General features: G+C 43.4%; 1 protein-coding gene across 7 annotated transcripts in view; it reads left to right on the forward strand.

The window, feature by feature from the left end:
- The window catches only part of RIC8B (RIC8 guanine nucleotide exchange factor B), a 103233-nt gene extending 86683 nt beyond the window's left edge, over positions 1-16550 (forward strand). For 4 of the 7 annotated variants that reach the window (XM_084880132.1, XM_084880133.1, XM_084880129.1 and 1 more), the window contains one exon: positions 13318-16550. In XM_084880132.1, coding sequence (XP_084736258.1) covers positions 13318-13429 — 112 coding nt within the window. In that variant the 3' untranslated portion in view covers positions 13430-16550. The other 3 variants (XR_014794716.1, XR_014794715.1, XM_084880130.1) reach the window with 3 other exon arrangements.
- The last annotated feature ends 321 nt before the right edge of the window (positions 16551-16871 follow it).

Consider the following 16871-nt stretch of genomic DNA (forward strand, 5'->3'; position numbering starts at 1 on the left):
TAGTCAGTTTGGAAAATAATTAGATCAAATATATACTAATCAGCAACTAGGTATCTTGGAGGAATTATTAGAAAATATTAATTCCTTTCACACTTGCCTGAATTGCTTATTTTCCGTCCATGCATTGAGTCACTTTCTCGTTTAAGCCATCTTGAGTGAGTGCTTCTGTGTCACTTAAAGGTGAATTTCTTCTGCTCATCTCCTTTTTCACACTCTGAAGAACAGTATCCCACAGCCAAGAGAAGCAGCAACTGGAATAGGAAAGCCAGTCATTAAAGGAAAAGGTGTAACAAAGAGGGCAGAAGCTTAGAGCACAGCAGGGGGCCGAGTAGAAATGTTTGAAAGCATGAGAGTGTGACAAAAGCGGGTGGGGAGTTAGACCCTCTGCGGAGTCTGAGCTGCTTTCAGATGATGCTGGCAGTGTGGTTGGTACAAGTTATTTAGAAGTAAGTAGTTTCAGCACCTGCAAACCTAGTAGAACTTCTAGGGAGTCTTTTTAAACTCTCATCTTTTCCCAGGGTTACAATTTAGTCAACTGACAATGCTCACAGTCTTCAAAAGACATTGTCATCTGTTTGCAGATGACATTCTCCATACTTTTGGTAGAATAGTCAAATATAAGATACGATATGGCAAACCTATGGGAGGCAGAATAACAAGTTAGGAATGAATATATAACGGTAGGATTTGTGCTTAGCTGTTTCCAAAAGGACCGATGAAACACAGTGGATTAAGAGTCCCTCTGCTCGGATAGGAAGTGTTAACAGGACTGAATGGAGCACATTAGTATGTTAGGACATACTAGCAAACCGGACAGTTACATAAATATCCTGTTTATAAATTGTTTTAATAATATGAGTTCTTAAAAGATAACAAAGATGCTAGTCAACTGGCCCCTATATCCATGATGAGTAAGCTCCAAGCTAGGAAAGTGGGAGATGAGGGACAGAACTACGTAAGACAATACAGTGTCATTCAGGTACTTACTGAAAGAGACAAGAGGCATCCCTAATATAAATTCACCTTTATGGGTGTTTCGATAACAGCAACAAAAACAGTGCCAGGGCCTTCATGTGATTTCAGGGAAATTCACGTATTCTAGAGGCTGCCAACAAATAAATGCACAAACGTCAAGTCTGAAATAACCAAGCTTCCACCTGATTTAAACTAGGCCTCAAAGAAGGTATGTACTCACCCAGGAATACCCAGCAGATAGTGCCCAACTCAACCTGAAGGTGACACTGATTTTGATTTTTGCACTTACAAAGCACAGCAAATAGGTCTTGTTGGTACCGATTTTGCTGTTGAGAAATTGGAGCTAAAGGCAACTTGGAGAGTAGTCTACATGACAGACTTTGCATGACGTGTGTGGGTCTTTCACATTGTTTGCCTTCCTGTGCTTTCTAACATTTGCTCTCACTAATAACAGTCAATGACAAAGCTGTGTGGAGATCAGCAGTGGGCATTCCAAAGCAGGAATGCAAAGAATGAAGCCATTCTTTATGCATCTTATATGTTTGTCTTAAGTTTCTTCTCTCTTTTCACTGTTATTGGTTTTGGTTTTGGTTCTTTTGAGGTAAACAAGAAGCCGTAAGCCAAAGTAGACTAAATGCAGTACAAGCCAAGGAACATTTATTAATGTTAGCAAGGCGCTGTGTTAGGAAGATGAGGGAGATTGGTGAACATGACAAGCTCTGCCTCCGGAAAGCTCACGTTCTAGTGAAGGAAATCTGTTCTAGAAGAAAAGAAAATAAGGTCTGTGTTGAACTGGAAGCACCCAGGAAAAGGAGCAGTTCGTTCTGTCTGGATTGTTTCAGGAAAGGTAGCATTTGTGCTGATCCTTAAAGTGTAAAAGATATTTAATAGACAGGTAGAGAAATGACCATTCATTCTGGGCTGAGGGAAACTTATTTTTGTTAAGATAAATCTTTGGTATCCACATACTACATTCACATACTACATCTTTCTTCTAAAGAGCTCAAGTTGTTTTATCATTAGTTGATTAATATACTATCAAATTTATCATTGGGGGAAGCAAGTCCCAAAGAATTTCCCAAACATTTCCAAACTAATGTCTGGTGATAATCCATTTCCGTTAACAGTTTACAAAACATTTCACATACATTCTCTTGCTAGCTTCATAATAAAGTGAGACTAGGAACTTCATTTTCCAGAACTCAAGACTTTTGCTTTGTCTGCTGTGCTACTGTGTCTGTCTGTGAGAGTCAGTGTTGGCCACAATACTTCCTGGTCATTTTCTTCAGCATTGTGCTGCTGGTCAGCTCCCTCAACCTCCAAGGATGTCCTGCATCCCACCAAGTCTTTATTGCACTAAAAGTGTACTGTAGCTTCATCTGGTTAAATTCCTTCTCAGAAATGAAATCACTCTCTCCTGGGCCTGAATTGAATGGCACATGAGTCAAGGATAGGGTTGGAGGTGATGTGGCCAATGAATGGACACTAGACACTTCCTTTTTTCCATCCATAGGAGAGCAGATGTGAAGGACCTGTACCAGGATGGTGGTTAGCAACAGTGGCCCGTGCCAAAGCATTTACCAAAGTGCTGCTAAGGTTGGTCATGCCAAATACTGTTACTGAGCCTGGTGTAGGGTATAGATGATATACACTACCAAAACTGTAAAACCACCAATGCAAAAATTAAAATTACATTTCCATGTTGCCTCCACGCTGGCCATAGCTACTGCCTCAAGGAGCTCACCATCCTAGCAGCCTTATCTTACCTGGATTTCCAAGGACACTGGAGAGACCAGTGCTCAAACCTTTTCTTCCCATTGAATACCACCTGACTTAGAAGTATTCCAAGAGCTTGGTTTGTTTTTAAGTAAAAGGACTGTATTTGGAACAGATGTAGATAAGGGGGTGGCAGCGGACCTGGGGGTCTTAAGAGTTTGAGAATAATCTGAGCCCTATAATCCCATCATGTCTAGCTAGTACAGTGCCTTGTATCCCGTGGTTTCCCCAGTGTGAGAGAAAATAACACACACACACACAGCTGATCCCCAAATCGAAGGTCATTTCCTGTTCTATAAAATAGCCTATATGGTTTACGACTTTACAGCATACTATTGGCAGTTCAATTTCTTGGCCAAATGTCATAAAATTCAGGACTAGAAAAGAATTCTATAAAGGTTCTTTGGCCCATGACTAGCTAATTTAAATATCAGGCTTCACAATTTATTTTATATAGAAATAAAATTTAATACTTATCAAAGATAAACTTTCAGGCTTGAGGCATGAGATTATTATAGAAAGCTTCATTTGACAATTTTAATGTGAGAGCAGAGGTGGAAAGGGGGATGAAACGTGCCTGCCTCTATACCTCCTCTTTCTTTCTCTGAATTGGAAAAAGAATAAGCCCTGCAATTTAAGCAGGAGATTAGAATGGGGATTGTGTGTGGTTAAGCAAGTCCAGTGTAGCTAATACAATTGCATTCACCTTAGCTACAGCACACAACTCCTATATAATAATGCAGCCTCCTCCAAAAAGGAGGGAGAGGATTGATTGGCTTAAGCTTAAACTAACCAAGGGAAATAATATTTCAAGTTTGTTTTGACCTTTCTAATCCCCTCTAGTTCCTTAGTTGGAACCAGGACTGATTAATCTTATACCCCACCCTTACCCCATTACTTTTTAACAAGGTCCATTGCCTTTTCACTTATTCTATCAACATCCTCTAAAGTTTACATGTATATAAATAAATAATAATTATTTTCCCATTTCTTATCTAATAATTTTTATTTATTCATTCTTTTTTTTTTTTTATTGCCAGTCATTGTGCAGTATTTGAGACATGGCTTTCTTAATAAGTGCAGGTACCAAATGTGGATTAGTTCTTTTCAATCCAGAGATTATTTTTAAACTTACTAAAGTTGGGACAAGTGCTTTATGACTGAAAAATAATAAATATGTAATTTTTTCTTATAAATAAGTTACTTTGCTCTGTTTACAAAAGTAACAACTATGATTACACCCAACTTTTTGATGAGTTAGTCAAGGAAATGCTTTTCAGGTATATTTCAGAAATGTGGTCCAATCTTTAAAGCATTGTGAAATCTATTGTAGGAACTAAAGTATAAAGATTTAATTGTTTACATCAGAAAATCCTTTAGCTCTCCTCTGTCCAATGTGGTAACCACCAGACATAAATGACTGTTAAGCACTTGTAATGTGGTTAGTCTGAATTGGGATGTCCTATAAGTTTTAAATACTCAGACTTTCAAAGACTCAGTACAAAAAGAATTAAAATATCTCATTTGTTTAATATAGATTTTACATTGAAATTTTATGATATACTAAAAGTAATTTATCTATCTTTCCTTACTTTTTCAATGTATCTACCAGAGCATTTAAGATTGAATATTTGGCTTACATTTTGTATCTTACATTATAGTTTCATTAGACAGCACCATTTCACAGCATTAACATACACCCTGAGGTTGCTTGGAAGTCCAATTAACGGAACTGGGACCCAGTTAAATGTACCTTTGAAGTGGCAGATGAGCATTAATTTAAAAAACTGGATGTTGTATGTTGCTAGGGTATGGAGGGCCCTTCCTTGCTGGACAGTACCGAAGGAGGATGTCATGCCGCCTTTGTCTGCCTGTTGGCAGTCACTGTCCTTTAGTAGCAATGACTACTTTGAGCTCTTGGTTTAAGCACTAGCTGAAATGACTTTTGACTTTCTGCTCTCTTTGTTACCCCCCTTGTTTAACTTTTAAGTCTTTATATTTGGCAAGAGCATATAACTTCTATTTCTACTCCTTTATTCAATAGTGTCAGTTGGCCTACTGACCTCTTATTATTTAATTTGCTCATTTGGACAACAGGATAAAAAAATCCTATAAAGAAATTACCCAGACAAAATAAAGAATACCTTTATTTAAGGGGGAAAAACTGAGTTTTATTCTTCTAGCATATCCCTAACCTCATCCTCTGTATTTTATCCATGCTGTTTAATGTGAGGTGGGCAGCACATTTTTAGAAGCTTTGTATGCTGTCTTCTAACAGAATTGAGAACAATAATAATAGACTAATATTTATATAGTGCTTTAAAGTTTTTAAAAAGTGCTTCAATACATATTATCTCCTCTGAACACTGAAACAGCCCTGTGACTTAGGTAGGGAAAGGTGTTTTACTGAAGAGTAAGTGGGACCAGTGTTTATATGACTGACCCAGGGCCTGGCATCTGGATAATGACATAGCCGGACTCAATTCCTAGTCTTCAGACTCCAGATCATGTTATCTTGAAAATTACCAACACCTCTCAAAAATTTGTCTGTCAGGTTATTTTTAATAAAACATTCTAAATGTTAAACAAGGACAAAGCATAAAGAAAGATAGTAAGCATATTTTCCTGAGAAGATCTTTTAGGTTTGGATGGCATATATTCCTATTCTTTCATCCCATAATTGATTTGAGCTCTTTTCCAATAGCAGATTAGGAGCTAAATAAATAGCCTATGCTTTAAAAAAACAAACAAAATAAAAAAAACTAAGTTTTATATAGAGGAAACCTGTAAAACTGCTGTGATTCCATAGTGATATAAGGTGTCTTTTTTTTTTTTTTTTTTTTATGGTCTCAGTTTTGAAAAGAGAATGATTTTAGGTATTCTAACATTCTTATACTTAGTATGATCACATTAAACAAACTTAACTTTTAAAAGGCTTCCCTTTGAGACTGTTTAGACAACTCCCAATTGCCTTCACAAAATGTAAGGGTGTGGTGTGGACAATATGCCATATCTATTTGTCTTGGGAGTGATATTTTTATGCTACATTTTTAACCTTCCCAATTGTACCCATTCCCAAAGTATGTGAGGGCTGAAGGGCCTCGGAATCGTTTTTGAAAGATGCAGCCTGACTACCTAGAATTTGCTATGGAAAAGCCTCCATATACCTCCTACCTCCTGGGTTAGTGGCTTAGTGAAAAACCAGTATAACCAGGCAGCTCTGGGAAGCATTAGATGAAAAATGGAAGGAGAGATGGAGGATCAGCGTCCAAAGGACACTTCCACAGATGGAACCGAGCATGTGAACCAGGGCCAGAGGCTGTATGTTATTTCTGTGAGGGAAAAAGGTTAAAGTCACTTATAAGAATCTCCCAAGTTACTGGAAAATCCATTGTATTTCAGTGAATTGGTGGCTATTGCAGTGATGCTGAAATCTTGAAACAAGATGCACTCAGACTTGGAAATGTCGCAAAGATTACAGAGCTTCTTTCTCCAGGCCATCACTGGCTCCATTCTTGCAAGGCATTTTGGGAAAAGCTCTGTGTTAATTAAAAGGTTTTTATTTATAAACCAGTTTCTCAACCTATCTCTCAAATGTGAAAAGGAATTAAATATGAAATGGCTAATTTAAAATGTCAGGGTTCTTTTTACCAAGCCAACCTTGCATTAAGAGCAGGAATCCCTGGGCCAAAGAAATGGTTCCCAATTATCCCATCCTGGGTTTTGTTAGACATTGTACAGAAGTCAACAAAACAAGTATGTAACAGAACCTGCCTAAACAACAGCCACCCTCATTAAAAACAGAGAATTAATCAGGGGATGATTGAAGGAAGCAATGCCTCATAGGTTCCCGAACCCCTTTTCTTCCTTTCTAATCATAGAACAAAATATGTTACATAAAAGGATAGAAACTATTATGCAGTACTCAATTAGAGGGAGGTGAATAGGTCTCTAACATGCTGTTTTATCAAAAGAGCAGACCGGTGTTTGCATGACTGTTATTTCATTACAGACCCTGTCATTAATTCCATGTGTCAATACTGCCCTGTAGTACCCAGAGCAGACAAGAAAGAAGAGCCCTTGAAAACAAGGGAATGATTTTTGAGTCGTTATCAAGCTAAGTGGCAAGCGGGAAGCTGAAACTCGTATAGGTAAATTCGAAGGGACTCGGGAGATCTGCAAGTGGGAAACAAGAATGCATTTTACCAACTGCTTAATTATGTCCTGTTTTTCAACAAGTACACTTGAATTGAATGCTTTGTTTGTATTGCACAAAAACATGTGCTGTGGGCAAGAGTATTCTCTTGCTTCCAGGTCAAGTAAGGTGTTTTATACACATACACATCTGGCCTCTTCTATAATTTGCTATTGGGTATGTTAGCATCTGATCCCCAATATTGCACTGTCGTTTCTGGGGGAAAGAGTTACGTAGGAACCAGAAGCCCTAAAAAGTGGAATCTTCTCTCGTGTTCTGAGAAGTTTATATAAGCCCAGGCATCCCAAAGGACCATTCTTACAGGGAAATAGAGTGGATATATGTTAAAGTATATCTGAAGAAAGAGAAAGATAGCAGACAGTTTTAAATACGGTGTAAGTTCCATAATCTCCCACCCCTCGCTCTTTAAGAAAGCATTTTTTTGTTTCCATGAGCGTCCCAAGGGTTAGGCTGGGGCAAATAGGGTTTCCTTTCGTGGACGTGCTTTATCTGTGTCCTCGTGCCTGGCCAGACCCTTATAGATTATGGTTCCTTATCGTTTAGTAAGATCAAATTTCTAAATGATGTTTCGTTCCAGTTGAACATTCTTGGAGGCTTATCTCTTCCCTGGCCAGATGCCTGATCAGATGAGAAGCCCGCCATGATACTGTCACAGTGCCTAGACTGGGCTCTTTATCCAGTAGACATCACTGTACTTTTTGATGATAACGAGGGCAGTCTTAACTTGTGTTAAGGCCTGTGTATAGCATTGAAGGTAAGTATGAAGGAGTTGTTGCTATGTGACTATCTTAATCCTGATGCACATTTCAATATACAGTATCTCTGTTTAACCACGATGTTCATGTATCTGACACCCTCAGGTGGGGCCTTCATCATTTAGGACCAATGATTCTTCATGAAGTAGCCTGTTTATTGAGGGCCATGATTGAGTTTAGGTCCTTCCTTGTGACTGCTGCCACTGCTTTGACTTACTTTGTAATCATTCTAATCATCCGCTGATAGTTTTGCAGAAAGGATTTCTGGTCTCGGTGTATGTCAGTGACAACTAGGTAGGATGCTGTGTTTGACTCTTAGGCTTAGACTATATTAAAAACAAAGGCTTAGCAGTATTGAGTTTTAGTGTCTTAAAAACTTAGCAGTTTTTTTTAAATAGTTCGAAATTTTATTTAGTAGCCTGATATTTAGACACTTAGCATAGAATCTGGAGGATCATCTTGTCCAACCCTTTCATTTTATAGATGAGGAGACTCAAGCCCAGAGAAGGAGATGACTTGCCCAAGGTCACCCAGCACGTTAGTGGGAGATCTGCGATTCGAATCTAGACCTCCTGGTGCTCCATGTGGTAGAAGCTGAACCTACACCATTTAGTGGTTGGGAGCTCCAGGCTGTACGGTGCAAAGGGCCTGACTTCTGCCTCATCAGGGAAATTAATTAATTAATTACACCTAAAGTAATGAGAATGATTCCTGACAGATGGTTCTCTGTCATTCTCCACTGATGCTATGACCCATGTATTCTTTCAGTAAGCATTGAGCACCTGCTGTGTGCTCCGTCCTATGCTAGGTATGCAGACCACAGCCAGGGAAGACATGGACTCTGCCCTCAGATTGCTCACAGTCTACTAGAGAGAGCCTTGGGAGGAATTTCCTGTAGAATGCCCATAATACCTCTCCTGGCTCTGTGGATCTGATGATGAAAGTGACTCTTCTACCCAGAGATGCAACTTTCCTCTTGGTTGTGGTTTACTCAGGAGGCCCAGAGGACGCCTTTCCTTTCTGTGCCAGTGCAAGGTGATAACAGCTGCAGCTAAGGTTAGCTCAGACATGCTTACTGAGGGTCTGTATCTGCCGGCGCTGTGCTAGACACAGGGATATGAAAATGAAAGCATGCAATTTTTCTTATATGTCAGTGATAGTGTTCCACAGCTTTCAAGCTTTGTAAGAAGAATGTTTTAAATGTAAGGCCCTTGAAATAGAAGACAAAAATACCTCGTACTGTAATCCAGACTTGTCAGCCTAGGATTTCATAGTCTCCTTTGAGATTCTCTTTCATACCCTGTATCTGTTTTGAGCTTTTTTAAAAATTTACCTCAGCCAACCCAGCCTGTTTGCCAATCCCTGCACACAACTAACTCTTGTTTCTGTGCCTTTGCTTGACTAATCCTTCTGCTTCTGGGATGCCTTCCTCCCCATGATCCATATTCATCACCACCATTACAGTCCGGCCCTGCATCTATCGCCTGCAAGGAGCCTGTGACCAGCCTCCCCGTCTCCTGTGTCCCTCCCACGTGTACATATGATTGGTGGAGCAACATGTCTGTGGTATTCATTAATGCCTCCCATTCTCTGTTCATATCTGGCTGATCTAGATACAATGGAGCTGATAAAATGAAACAGTCTATTATAACCAGGTCAGGCATCAGACCTTTTAGGAGTGAGTCCCTCGATCAAAAGACTTCATTTTGCTATTTGTGGGCTGTTAGTTGTATGACAGAGAGGAAGACTGTTAGAAACGTTAAGATGGAGCTTTGCAACGTGGAGCTGTAAGGAAAAGCAGTCACATACCTATCTGTAAGGGACCCTCTCTGTCCTTTGAGCAGATTTGAGTTGCAATAGGGTGTGTCGTGAATTGAGCACCAGGTGAGGGAAAGGGCTCTGCCTGTTAATCTCTCGGCTTGTGGACCTGCTGTCCTGTAATTCTATTACCGTTTAATGTGCGTGTGTGTTCTCTTCTGAGCTGGCTGAAAGCTTCTTGAGGACAGGGACCATGTCTTTTATTTGCTTCTGCATATTCTTCTCCCACTTAATTCCCCGACTGCCCTAACGAGCGTGGGGAAACTTTCCGTAAGCACGTGACAGGAAATGCCATTGTGGGTTCCATGACAGTCCAGCCATTGCACCTTGCACTTTAGGTGTATAATGACCTTTTACCCTCATGACAATTAAGTGAGGTGGGTATTCCTATCCCAATTCTACAGACAAGGAAGTGGAATTTCAGAGAGTTCAAGGTCATACTGCTAGTGAGCAGTGGATTCAGGATTAGAACCTTGGGCTGTCTGACTTTAAGCCTATATGTGCTTTTCATTATACCACAGTAACACAAATATTTAGGACTCCTTTACCGTTCATGGAAGTCTTTCATTTGAACTGTAGTTATTACTCTACTCCTACCACTATTAATGTTAATGCTACTACCGTGTTTCTCCGAAAATAAGACCTAGTGCATGGAAAGATAAGACATCCCCTGAAAATAAGACCTAGCGCAACTTTGGGAGAAAAAATTAATATAAGACACTGTCTTATTTTCGGGGAAACAGGGTACTCACATCTTCTCTAGGAAGTAGTTAGATCTAGCATCATCATTGTTCCCGTCCCACAGACAGGGAAACCCGCTCAGAGACTTGCCCATCATCACTCAACTGGTAAGTGGAAGAGTTGGGACTTCACACAGACCTCCTGGCTCCAGATAGTTTTTGCTCCTCTATCACGTTGCTGCGTTAATTCATTTGCATGAATACATGATTACGTGGCCAGTGACCACGGACACTTCTCCCAAAGAAGTGTTAATTCCAAGCATCACATGGAGCCATGTGGGAAAGAAAATACTCATACCCTCGGAGCTCCCACGGTAGTGGAGGTGGAGACAGAGGGCCCAGAAAATAAGTGCTTGGGAAGAAGGGACCACCAGTGGGAATTAACATATGGGGCCTTTTATTCCGTAGATGAATTACTGGCCATAAAACTACCGAGTTGTTCTTAATTATTTCCATTGTAAAGTTGGATTGAGGAGTAGGGATGAAACTAAGGGCCTTGATCTGAACACACTCCTCCCAGGTTTGACCAAGAAAGCTGCTCCCTGTACAGGTGGTAGCCAGCCCAGCACCATCAAGGGCACGCAGGAGCGTGAGGGGTGATGTCTGTCCCCCAGCAATTCCTATCTTGGTAGAATTTTTCCCATCTCATCTACTTCCACTTACCCCCTCCTCTACCCCCCCTCCTCACTGTACCCTCAAGTCCACCAACTCCTCAGACCTCTGAGCTTTCTATGCCTTAATGTTTCATCCCCAGCAGTGCCCCCCTTTTCCTCTGTATCAGTTATTAGTTTATAAGATGTGCACAGTGAGCCTCAGTGCTGGAGGGAAGTTTTAGTGGAAGCAGATCATTTCGAGCTCTCCACTAAACACTTCCACCCGGTTGTCGTGCAAGGACCGCACGCTCTTCACGTCCTGAGGATGCCAGCATCTCCCCAGCAGACCGCTCCCTCTGCTGTGTCCTTGCTGCGGGCATGATGAGGCTGTCACGTGGTCAGTGAGTGGGAAGCACGGGGACTCTGTTCACAGCCAACCTGCCCTCCCAGGGGATCCCAGGTCTACCTCAGAGACGTAGTCTTGACTTCCCACATCACAGCCATGATCCAGCTTCCTGTGTCCTCTCTCACATGGTGGTAGTGCCATCCTAATGACTGGTCTCTGCCAGTGCCCCTCCCAGTGTGCCCGCTGTACACACACAGCCGCCAGAGACAGCTCCCCCGAGACGGCCTGCCTGGGCATTTAGGACACCTGACGACTAGGTCCCAAGCTCCCCTCGCAGCCTTGCCTCCTTCCACTCATTCAGACCCTCGCCACTCCCCAAACACAGCCTTCCACAGCTTCAGAGACAGCAAGGCTCTGCAAAGTCACACAAGTAAATGGGACCATACGGAGCCCTTTGCACGCCTCCTGTGCCTGCTGCCGGCACACGCCGCCCTGGCGTGCCGTCCCCGCTCCCCTGGCAGTGTGGGCAGTGCTCCTCAGGAGCTGCCACAGTCCTTGGTCCGTGGTTCTCTTACAGCGCTTACCCCGTTACGTACGAGTCACTTTTCATGTATACGTTTCACCTGCTCGAGGGGGCAGCTGAGCTGTCTCCCTGTCTCCCGCATGTGACGTAGTTCCTGGCACACAGTGGTGAGCAGACACTGAGCAGCCGAGGAGGGTGCTCCCAGGGCAGGTAGAGCAGGTCGCCCCGTTGTGTGTGCTGCAGTGCGCACGGCCGGATCGGGGCCCCTGTGTCCCAGGTCTAACGTGGCCACTAGATGTGGGACCTTAGGTAAGTCACTCCGTCTCTTCTGAAAGGAGGGGTTGGACTAAATGATCTCTAAGGCCCCTTCAACGTCAGGTTCTGTGACTCTGACCCCATTGCTTGGATCAGGAAACATGTTTCCTGTTTTATAATAAATATTCAGGCGCCTCAGCTTAACCTGTCAGCTGTCCACATTACTGATTCTTCAGACTGACCAGTGGCCGCTGAGCTGCTCTCACGCCCAGGAGGTCTCCCTGTGCTTAGCACGTCCCTGGCGTGTGGCTGGGCGCTCCCCAGTGGGGACGACAGGGAGGCGGCGGCCAGGGAGGTTTATTATTTGCCTTCACTCCAAGTCCCACCAGCGTTACAGCCGCTGCCACGTGGGTTCTTGGTTGCAGATAAGTTTTCAGGGGGCGATGCCAGCTTCCATAACAAGCAAGTTTCAGCAGCTCATGTGCCCATTCCGGCCTCCCCTACAGCACTGCTGACCTCCGGCCCATCAGAACGCAACAGGTCCATTTGCCATAATCTCCATGTAATAAAATAGGAACCCCTGAAAAGATTAAATAAATCTTTCCTAATGCTTTTTGATTGGCTTAATCAATAATTAATCATCTCTAGATGAGGCTGTACCTTGTGGAGTAGATGTAATTGGATTAGCTGGAAAGGGGCAGTTGGGGAGCTTTGAGGAGATTAAAATGGCTGTCAGAACCGTAATTAAACTGCTACAAACAAAAGCAGTGGTGTTTCACAAAAGGAGAAAGAGGAGGAAAGAAAAGGGAGGGAGAAAGTTGGGGAAGGCCAACTGATTCTAAATGAATCGAGTACTCATACATCACTAGAGATCGGAGAGGCAAAATCAGACCTGACGCCTTATTCCGTGGCGAAGTCCACACGTCAAATCAGCCCTGTAACCGGGCGCCTGACTCTCTGCGACAGGTGAGGTTCCGGCAGCTTCAGCTTCGCTAAAACAAAACAAATCCACAAAAGAAAAAAAAAGTGAATTATTAAAGACAGAAGGACCCGCTCCTTGGCCTGAGCCATTTAGACCTTGACTTTTCATACCTCTAATTGGCTTAGTGGGTTTGGCCTGTGTGAATGAAGCCTTTTATCTCCCGCTTCTTCTCTCTATGCCCCTTTCATCTTTCCTGGTACAAACGACAGAGAGCTGGAGGAAAAATACTTTGTTTTTTAAAGACTTTCCTTTTTAAAAGGCTGTGGCCTGGGCGGGAGGGAGGGGAGTGTGAGTGATGCTGGTGAATACTTTTCTTTCTCTCTTTTCTCTTTCTCCAGAGAGGAGCTGCTCAAGCCAATGGGACTAAAGCCCGACGGGACAATAACGCCTTTGGAGGAAGCCCTCAGCCAGTACTCCATCATCGAGGAGACCAGCTCGGACACGGACTAAAGCCATCACCTGCTCGATCCAGTCTTGCTTTTATCAGCGTCTTTTCTCTGTAGCTCCAGGGGAATCTTTTTCTCTCAAACATTTATGCCCTTGCTTTGGCTAGAAACACATTAACTGGTTTACTCCTTGAGAATCCAGCGTACGTAAGAGGCGATCCTGTGTTTTTGCGATCCCGAGGCATTCATGCAGAGCTGCAGTTAGATGGAGTGGCGGGGGCTGGCAGCAGCAGAACGCCATTTCATCAGGACGGAACCGAAGGACTTCGCTGTCACCCAGCCCTGGCGGAATCTGGCAGGTCATTTGCCAAGATTCTTAGCAGAAGATTTAGCTGCATCCTTCCTCTCATCGTGTGAGCTGCCTTCCTGGATCTCTCCGGCAGACGGAGGCGCGGGAATCCGAAAGAACTGCTAAGTAAGGGCTGAGGCAAGTGGCTTGTTAGATCAGGACTGATTACATGGAAGCCAAGCAGCTGCTCCATAAACCTAGCTCCATTCTTCATTTCAGTTTTGTATAAAATATAGAAACGCGCGCGCGCGCACACACACACACAGCCCCGGACTTGCAAACTGACTGCACTGAAAGTTTGTATGTCACTTACCTAGAACTTCAGAATGCATTTCTCCCTGTAAAATGACGGTTAAGTTCGGAGGCAGCTCCAATGCCTACTTATTCCCTCACATACCTGAACACTATCCCAGAGAACTGAGCCCCATCTACATCGTTGCATGGGGAGCATGCATTCTGAGGTTACCTCGGGGTGCCGGGAACACGTGTCCCAGCAGAGGGAATGGGGACCCCTGAGCCCTGGGAACTCTCTGTGGCCTCTGCTGGGGCGGGGGGTCATAGCACCCTTTTGTACATATAGGTCATTCATACGTCACATGTTTTAAGTGGGGGCTGTGTGTGTGTGTTCTACCTTTCTATCATATGATCAGTTTATCAGTAACCTTATTTATTAAAAAAAAAGAAAAGAAAAGAAACACAAATAGTTACTGTTAAACTGATCAAGGCTATTTTTACTTTAAAAATTGGTCACATAAAGAAGTAGAAAATGAATCGGTGAGCCTGGTTAATCAGTGGCTAAAGTTGAAAAGGGGTTGGTTTCCTTTTATATATGTATGTATGTTTGTATACATACATATATACACACATAGAAAATGTGCTTAACCACTGCCTTTTAAAACTTTAAATTAAATAAAACATTGGGGTTGATTCAATTTAGCCCTCTGTGTGTGTTTCTTTACAGATACACGGGGTAAACTATTTCCCAGCTCATGCTTTTCTAAAGTACTTGTACATCTCACTTAAAATAGCCTCCTTCGGACAGGCCCCTGGGTGTGAGTGAAAATGTCAGATCCAGAAACCACTTCTCTGGCAAAACAAAACAGGAATTGAGTTTTTCAATGCCTGTAAGCCACCAAGAGAGAGGTCAAAAACTTCCTGCAGCTTGCTCATCAGAGAGAGCCTCAAGAATCTCTACTAAAATGTGCATACATTTCTAAAACGTTTAGTTATCTGGCTTTTAGGCCACAGAGAAGTCGCACAGGAGGAGCGCTAGACGGAAGGCAGTGAAGCCCGCAGCTGGGCAGGAAGCGGGTAGAGTGAGAAAGCTCCTCAAGGTTTCACAGTCTGGGAGAGTCTGTTTCCCGAATGACACGTATCACAATCTGGCCCATAGACTGATTCTCAAGAATGAGCCCGTTTCTTTAAAAAAAAAAAAAATCCAGAACACTCGATAAAAAATCTAGGGGGAATACATTGCATTTTAGGATTGTCATCCAAAGCAGTTGGGTGTAGATGATCTTGGTGACTAGTTTTAACAACAGTTAAATGAAATGTGGCAATTCATACTTTTAGATTAAGTAAAAAAAAAAAGCTTAGAAGAATTTAAGTATTTTTGTTATTTCATGTACAAATGCATTTTGAAATATTTTTATAATTTCTACAATCTGGTCGCTGTGGCATGCGTGTGGGTCTCCCTAACGAAGACCTTGTGCGGTGGGTCCGAGCAGCCTCACCTGAGCTGCGCTGCCGCTCAGCCCCCCGCACTGGGCCCTGAGTCCTGCCTCTCAGCCCCCCGCACTGGGCACTGAGTCTTAGTTGTGAGGAAAGAACTTGCGGGGGGCGAGGTTGACAGTGACCACATCCTGCACGTGGACAGAGAACCGACACCTGTTGTGTGCTCACCACACGGGTTTTCTATGTTGCGTCATGTAACCTCATCACATCCATCTCATACTAGAGATCATCTCCAAAGAGCCTGTCACCCAGCTCCCCTGGCCCGACCCCTGACCTTGCTCCTTCCCCTGTAACACACTGCCCGCCTGGGTCCACGTTGTGCCTCCTATGACTCTGGAATGCTGGGAGAGGGGTAATTCTCAGGCCATTTTAAGCAATAACTATTTCAGCAGAACCAGAGTCAAGAACTTTCTATGTGAAGAGGTGATTGGTTGAAGTGAGGGGGCAGCTGGCTCGATGCTTCGCCAGCAAGGACCTGGAGTCCTGAGGCCGGAGCAGGGCTGCAGGCTTTCAGACCCCTGCCTGCACGCTGGCCTGCGGTGGGGGTGGCAGAACACACCACGCACGGCCCCCGGCCGCATCCCTCCTGACCTTTGACACCGCGTGGAGGAATGTGTCCTAAAATAAGGCACTTGAGCTGCTGCTTTGGAGTAACAATCAACAGACACTTGAGACCCTTTTACGTGCCCAGGGGTCCCGGGGGGTGGGCAGGACAGACGTTATCCCTTTATAGGCAAGGATGCTGGCCGACAAGTACAAGTACCAAGTATCTCCCGAGTCCCGGTCAGTCTTGCCACCTCCCAGCACTGGGTGTCACCTGTATCGACTTCCTCCCTGCCCCCGTTGTAAAAAGTAATATATGTTCATTGTGCAGAGTTTGAAAAATGCCGGAAATAATTTAAAAAATAATTCACCCCGAGTCCCACCACCCTGAGATAAATCACTGTTAATGTTTTAGTGTATTTCTGTCCTGTGTTTTTTCTATGCATATATAATTTATTTTACTACAAGATTGGGATCATGCTGTATTTACAGATTTGTATCCTGCTTCTTTAACATTGTGAGCATTTTCCCATGTCAATAAATATTCTTCAAAAATGAATGGCTATATGATATTCCGTTATATGAACTGTGGTAAGAACTGCTAATTGCCTACCCGTGTTATTTTTCCTTACTGACCCAAGACATCGACATAACCCCTCCCCCAATAAAGGAGGGCCCTGCTCTCTCCCTGGGGCTGGAGACGGGAATAGCAGTAGCACCAGGAAGAGCGGGCGGCTTTGCAATAGGGCCCTGACCTGCAGGAGCCTGGGGAGCCCAGATCACGACAGTTAGGGGGTTTTGGCCAAGGAGAGGCACTTAGAAATACCACAGCGGGAGGTGCAGGTGACTTTTACAAAGTCTGCACGTGAAAAAGCAGACG

This window comes from Pipistrellus hanaki, assembly GCF_964339955.1.
Source record: "Pipistrellus hanaki genome assembly, chromosome: 3".
Taxonomy (NCBI): domain Eukaryota; kingdom Metazoa; phylum Chordata; class Mammalia; order Chiroptera; family Vespertilionidae; genus Pipistrellus; species Pipistrellus hanaki.